This window comes from Belonocnema kinseyi, chromosome 4, assembly GCF_010883055.1.
Source record: "Belonocnema kinseyi isolate 2016_QV_RU_SX_M_011 chromosome 4, B_treatae_v1, whole genome shotgun sequence".
Lineage (NCBI taxonomy): Eukaryota > Metazoa > Arthropoda > Insecta > Hymenoptera > Cynipidae > Belonocnema > Belonocnema kinseyi.
In genome coordinates this window covers 37,326,441-37,333,802 of record NC_046660.1, presented here as the reverse complement: position 1 = coordinate 37,333,802, position 7,362 = coordinate 37,326,441, and the positions used below count along the sequence as shown (strand labels likewise).

The 7,362-nt window shown below is 27.7% G+C and overlaps 1 protein-coding gene across 4 annotated transcripts in view; it reads left to right on the top strand.

Moving 5' to 3' along the window:
- LOC117172012 overlaps window positions 1–4,133 on the top strand; it is a 38,362-nt gene extending 34,229 nt beyond the window's left edge. For 3 of the 4 annotated variants that reach the window (XM_033359736.1, XM_033359735.1, XM_033359734.1), the window contains exon 6: window positions 3,366–4,133. In XM_033359736.1, coding sequence (XP_033215627.1) covers window positions 3,366–3,700 — 335 coding nt within the window. In that variant the 3' untranslated portion in view covers window positions 3,701–4,133. The remainder of the gene's footprint in view (window positions 1–3,365) is intronic. The other variant, XM_033359733.1, reaches the window with a different exon arrangement.
- Window positions 4,134–7,362: the final 3,229 nt, after the last annotated feature.

The following is a 7,362-nucleotide window of genomic DNA, read 5'->3' as shown; positions in this document are numbered from 1 at the left end:
TATATCTAGTCGGAAGTGGTGCTGACTGAAAACAGATGATTTGGAGCGATTCGCGCGCCATCTGTTGGCCATTCTAAGGACTTATTGAACTACCCTCGTATTTCTATTTAAAAGCGTTCAAAATTGAACACGTTTGAATTTAAATAATTTTCAATTCCTAGCGAATATTTTACAATTAAAAATTTGAAACTAAATTTAATGTTTGGAACATTGACATTTAAAATAATGCGAACTTCATTTAAAACTCAAAATAGGAAAAACAGGGTAATTTTCTCCATGAAAAAGGGAAAACATTAAAAATTTATTTTTACATGTCGAAAAGAACAAATAATCTTTTTATAAGAAACGTTATATATTTAAATAATCTTCAATGATTTTTCAATGACTTCTGTCATTAAGGAATTTATTTTTAAAAATTGTATATACTTAGGGTATTGAAAATTCATTCCCAATGATATAAAAAAGTCTGAGAAAAAATCAAATTAGTTAAATACACAATTTCGACATGTTCAGTAGAGCTAAGTAAAAATGCTCAAATTAACCGAATTTTTTTAGCTGAAGGACAACAATTTGTGGGTAGACATCCAAAACAAGTCAAGAAAAAAAATCGGTTAACATGTTGTGTTCTCATTTCTAATTCACAATATAAAATTTGTTTTATATTCAAAAAAATGTCTGCCTTATTAGAAGTGTTTGGAAAATGTACAAAAACATGTTTGTTATTGATTATTTTTCGTGGGATTTGCAACGTTTCAAAATCGCAAAAAGAAAAAATGAAATTCCAAAAATTTTCCAGGTTTTCCAGATCAAGAAATCAAAATTTTCCAGGTCTCCTTTTTTACATCAAATAATGAAATAAACATTTGTCATACATATAAAAATGAGCCATTTCATTTTTTATTGGCCAAGAATTTCTAAAGAAAGCCGAATCGTAAATAAACAAATTCTTAATTTTTTGCGAACATGAGTCGTCTTTGTGAAATCTTTAGGAATATTTTTAAATCTTTGTAATGTTTTTGAACTGATTGAAATCTTTTGAAATCTTTGTGAAGTATTACAAACCTTAGTGAAAGCTTGAAATTTCGGTGAAATCTTTTGGAATTTTCCAATCTTTTGTAAAATCTTTAAAATTCTTTAAACCTTTGTGAACTATTTCTTGAATCTTTGTTTGTGAAATCTTTTGGGTCTGTTTAAAATCATTGAATTCTTTTGAAGTCTTCTCAAATGTGTTGAAGCCTTTTGAAATCGCTTAAAATTTTTGGAATGTTTTGAAATTCTTGAAATCTTTTGAAATCCTTATGAATTCTTTCAAGAAATTGTGAAATCTTCTCTAAGTCTTTTGTATTCGTTTGAAATCACTGGAATATTTGAAATATTTGTGAAATCTTTATGAAACCTTTCGTAATTGTTTAAAATCACTAGAATATTTGAAATCTTTGTTAAATTTTTTGAAACCTTATAAAAAATGTTGATATCTTTTAGAAGATTCGAAACGTTTTTAAATCTTTGAAATATTTTTGAAATGTTTCTTTAATCCTTGTTCGTGAAAGCTTTTCTGTTCGTTTGAAATTATTAAAATCTTTTCAAACCTTCTCAAATTTGTTGAAACCTTTTGAAATCATTAAAAATGTTTTAAATGTTTTTAAATCTTTGAAATCTGGTGTCATTGAATTATCCCTTGTTGGAATCTTTGAAATTTTTGGAATGTTTTGAAATTCTGAAGAATTCTTTAAAATATTTGAGAAATCTTTTATACTCGTTTGAAATCTTGTCAAACATTTTTAAATTGTTTAAAATCTTTGAAATTCTCGTATTGTTTTGAAATCTTTATGAATGTTTTATGAAATCTTTGAAAATGTTGTGAAATCTTTTCTCATCTCCTAAAAAATTTTGAAGTTATTTAAAATCTTTTGAAAGTTTTTAGATCTTTATGCAATGTTCGAAATCTTAGAGAAATGTTTGAAATCTTTGTGAATTCGTTGGAATTATGTAAATTATTACAAATATTAGTGATTTTTTTTAAATCTCCTAAAAAATTTTGAAATTGTTTAAAATCTTTTAAATGTTTTGAAATCTTAGAAATGTGGTTTAATATACCCTTTTTTAAATCTTTGAACTCTTTTGTAGGTTTTAAAATCTTTGTGAAATGTTCCAAATCTTTGGGGAATTTTTGTGAAAACTTTTTAATCTAGTGTACACGCCTTTTTTGAATGTTTGATATCTTCGTGAAATATTTTGAAATGTTTATAAAATCTTTCTTGAACGTTTGTTTGGAAAATCTTTTGTTTTCGTTGAAGTCATTGAATTATTTGAAATATTTTAAAATCTTCTAAAATGTTGTAAAACCTCTTAAAATCGTTTCAAATTTTTGAAATCTTTGAAATCCTTTAAATCTTTAGAGTATTACAATTTTTGTGAATCTGTTGTACACTCAAAAACCGAGTGTTCAACTCCTTGAAAAATCCGTTGTATGTCCATGGCTTATTCTAATTCTAAAACTGAATTAGCATCAAAATTTTATACTAATAATTTTTATAATTCCTAAGTTGAATACCTCAACAAAAAGTGTTCAGCAGAAAGATTTTTTCTAAACGAGATGTTTCTTTCATAATAGACTAAAAGATTTAAATTACTCTTCGCATTTTGATAAAATTATTGTTTTAAAACAAAGAGAAAAGAATAATTAAAATTCAAGATTTTCGTAAAAAAATCAAGGAGATTTCCAGGTTTTCATGGTTTAACAAAAATTCAATGGGAGTTCCAAGTTTTCAATGTTTTCAACGTCACGAGACACCCTGTAGTAAAAGCTGTAAATATGACAAATTCGTCTTAATTTTTTAATCAATAGGAAATATTTTGAATTTGAAATCGATAAATTTTACTGATTTAAAATGTCTTATACTTCCCCTCAACGTAAACGATTCGATTTATTTTAACATTTTAATTTAATATTGCAGTTTATAAAATTGGAATATTTCATTTCAACTAAAAAGTGTTCACCTTCTAATACTAATTTAAAAAGTACTACAAATCTGGTAACTATTCCCATTTTATATTAGATAAAAAATTCTGTCTGCAGTTTTTACATTTTTAACATGCTTAAAAATGTTTCAGCTCTCAAACAAATGTTTTAATAATGTTTATTTTTAATGGTTCAGCACTGGAACCGTGTACGTTATTTTTTCATAAATAATTTATTTAAGTGATATTATTTCTTTAATTATTATTTGATAATGGATACACTGGCTAATTTCAGAGAATTTTTCGCGCAATACAAAAACTGTATTTTTAAATATCGTGTATTTAACACCATTAAGTTCGGGTTTAGCGTAAAACAAGTGAATAAAAAAAACCTCACTTTTCAGGAAATATGAACAAATACGCCTACGAGAATAAGTTCAAATACATCGACGAAGGAAATGAAACCGAGGACGAGGAAACAGTTGAGGAAGTTCATAGAGGACCTTGTTTCGACCTGGTGATCGGCGTGGAATTGCGCTGCTCACCGGAACTCGCACCCCTAGCAGTTCGAGCGATCCTCAAGTCAGATGACATAGAAAATATTTCCAGCGGAAACAGCCAACATCCCGAACTCTACTTGAAATTGCACGTGACCTGTCCCGCCTCTGTATCAAACAGATTACCCGGGACCTTCACCTGGGAACTGCGCAGTCCTCGCTACGGACGGCACTCTTCCTGAAAATTGTTACACTTTTCGAACCACGCAGTGCGTGGTGACAGTGATTCTTACATGATAGACGTTGATATCTATACATTTACGCATGGTCTATATTTTAATTTTTAACTTATTAGTCGATGTTAAGAGTGCTTGTACTTCCAGATTATTTACGGGAGAATAAAGCTTTTCGTGATTGCTTTTAATTACCAAAAGTTCAAGTGCAAACTGAAAAATTCAAATTAAAACAAATGACCTCTTGAAAGAATAAACTCAGCATTTCTAAATTTTAGAGTCTGGGACTTTGAAAATTGTCGGAGAGACGATGTGTCTAAGGTCATCGTTAATAAACATTCCATGGTCGACTGTACTCGAGTTTCATTTTCACACGATTATTTAAAGAAACTTAATTATTAATTATAACATTTGAATGATTTTAGGATATTTCGAAAAATTCCAAGGAATTTGTAAGTTTTAAAAAGTTGTCAAGGATTTCGAAAGATTATAAAGGATTATAAATATGTTAAGGTATTAAAAAAGCTTCAAAGAAATTTTCAACAGATTTTAATTATTTGAAGGTTTACAAAAATATTAGAATGATTTGAGATATCTGAAAAAACAAAGGAATTTTCGAAAGTTTGAAAGGATTTTGAAAGATTAGAAAGGATTTTTAAAAAACTTTGATTTTTAAAAGATTCGAATTTCATGGGATTTTATAATATTTTCATGGATTTTAAAGAATTTCTTTACAAAAATTAAGGGATGTCATAGGATTCCAAAGATTTAAAAATATTTCAAGGTATGATCAAAGATTTTTTAAGATTTAAGGGTATTTTAAAAAATTCCAATGAATTTTCAAGAAGTTTAAAAAATATCAAGGGATTTCCAAAGATTTTAAAGGTTTTGAAATATTTAGGATATTTTAAAAGATTTCAAGAATATTAAAAAAAATCCAAGGAATTTTCAATAGATTTCAATCACTAATTCTTTACTAATATTCAGATAAATAAATAAATCATTTGAAGGAATTCGAAAGTATATGGAAGATTTTTCAGTATTTTTAAAACATGCGAAGGATTAAAAATATTTTATGACATTTTAAAACATTTCCAGAAATTTTTAATAGATCTCAATCATTTGAAAATGTGCCCAAAGATTTCAAAGAATTTAGGATATTTCGAAAAATTTCAAGGAATTTGTCAGAGTTATTTTCAACAGATTTTAATTGTTTAAAGGTGTTCCAAAATATTTCAATTATTTGAGGCATTTGAAAAACTGCTAGGAATTTTCAACAATTTTCAATTTCTTTCAGTAATTTAATGGAATTTCTAAGGTTTTAAAACATTTTGGAGAATTGAGCGTGTGGATTCCATAACGTCCTTAGCGCTCGGACTCGCTCTCCCAGTACCCTGTGCCTTGCGTAAGCGCGGAAAAATTTCCGAAAATTACCAGCTTCGGAAATTCGCTGCTCAAAAAATATGACTATATGCGGTTCGACGAGCCGCACAACTTTCATGACGAAACTTTTTTCATTAAATTGATGGTTAAATTTTCCTTGTGCCAAATTCAATGACTTTTTAAACTAAACTCGCGAAAACTCGGCTTCTTTTCGTTTTTTTTCTCCATATAGAAAAACACCTTCTGACGCCAATTATGTTTTAAAAGTAGATTTATTTTTTATATTTGCAACATAAAAAATATTGCAAATTATTACTGTCAGGAATCATTTTCTCAGACTTTGACTGACAAAAGTATGCAGGGAAGTTTCGCGGACAGACAACTTCCAGAGGCAAAGTTGTTCCTTGATGTTTAAGGAAAACTTTGCCCAAATTTCAGCTAAATCGTTCTTTTTGTTTAAGAGATGTAAGCGATTTTTTATTGCCGCGCGTGTACTCGACTCGAGTGGACTGACACCCTCGTACCGACCACAGTCGTCTAGAATAGAAATTTACTGTTCATAATCGCCCACAGGTCGTATTTTTTAACCGATTTTTTAACCGAATGATTATGTTTTGAAATATAATAAAATAAATATTAGTCTCGAGTAGATTGAATATATTTGAAATATTTTTATCGTACCTTCAAAACCAGTGAAATATCTCAGTGATCGACACCCAACAGAAGGAAGTATTTAGGAAATTATACGCATTTTTATTGATGTCTATGGTTTCTATGATTTCTAGTTGCTTTCTTCATTCCTAGGATATTGCCTCCTAAGAGTTTTTAATGTTCATTATCTTTTTAATTGATTTTGGATTTCCAAACCTCAAAAATCAATCACCTGTATCCCGGAATCCATTTGACAAATTCGTGAATTGATGAAATGAACAGAACTACATAATATCGAAGGTATGTTCGCCAAAAACTTCGTCTTTTCTTTTAAAAACATCCGTAATTATACAAAATGATGTTGCTTATTATCTAAACCAACTAAATTGCATAATATTTCTTACAGCTAACTTTATAATTTCTTTTAAATTCAAAATCAATACCGGGGTCTCTCACTGGAAATATGGTGTCGTTCACTGAATTTGAATAAATTATTTAAAAATAAATATAACAGTTGTGTGGCAAAGAATAATTATATTACTGGGTACTGTCTAAAAAGGGAAAAAATCTGCCCTATCAGATAAATTCATTTTTGTTATCAAACAATAAGCATATAAATTAATATTCTCCTTTTTCTAAAAACTTTTTCTTAAAGAGTCGGTAATACCCCTGTTTACCCGAATTTGAATTTTTCGGTTTGCACTTTAACTTTTGATCACTAAAAGCAATCACGAAAAGCTTTATTCTCTCGTAAATAATCTGAACGTATAAGCACTCCTAACACCGATAAATAATTCAAAAATTAAAATATAGACTATACGAGAATGTACAGAGATCAACGTCTATCATTTAAGAATCACTATCACCACGCACTGCAATTCTTTGGACATTTTTTAATTCCCTAAAAAACTTATAATACTTTATAATCTTTTAAAATACTTCCAAATTTTTAAAAAAACCTCGAATTCTTAAAAATCCTTCAGAAAGTCTTAAAAAATTATTAAAAATTCCTTGGAAAATTTTTAATTCCCTAAAAAACTTATAATCCTTTATAATCTTTTGAAATACTTCCAAGCATTTTAAAAGTTTTTAACAAATTGGTAAAATACCCTAAAATCTTTCAATCCTTCGGAAAACCTTGAGAAATTATTAAAATATGTTAAAAATTCATTGGAAAATTTTTAATTCCCTAAAAAACTTATAATCCTTTATAATATTTTGAAATACTTCCAAGCATTTTAAAAGTTTTTAACAAATTTTTAAAATACCCGAAAATCTTTCAATCCTTCGGAAAGACTTGAGAAATTATTAAAATATATTAAAAATTCCTTGGAAAATTGTTAATTCCCTAAAAAACTTATAATCCGTTATAATCTTTTGAAATACTTCCAAGCATTTCAAAAGTTTTTAACAAATTGTTAAAATACCATAATATCTTTCAATCCTTCGGAAAATCCTTGAGAATTTATTAAAATATATTAAAAATTCCTTGGAAAACTTTTAATTCCATAAAAAACTTATAATCCTTTATAATCTTTTGAAATACTTCCAAGCATTTTAAAAGTTTTTAACAAATTTTTAAAATACCCGAAAATCTTTCAATCCTTCGGAAAGACTTGAGAAATTATTAAAATATA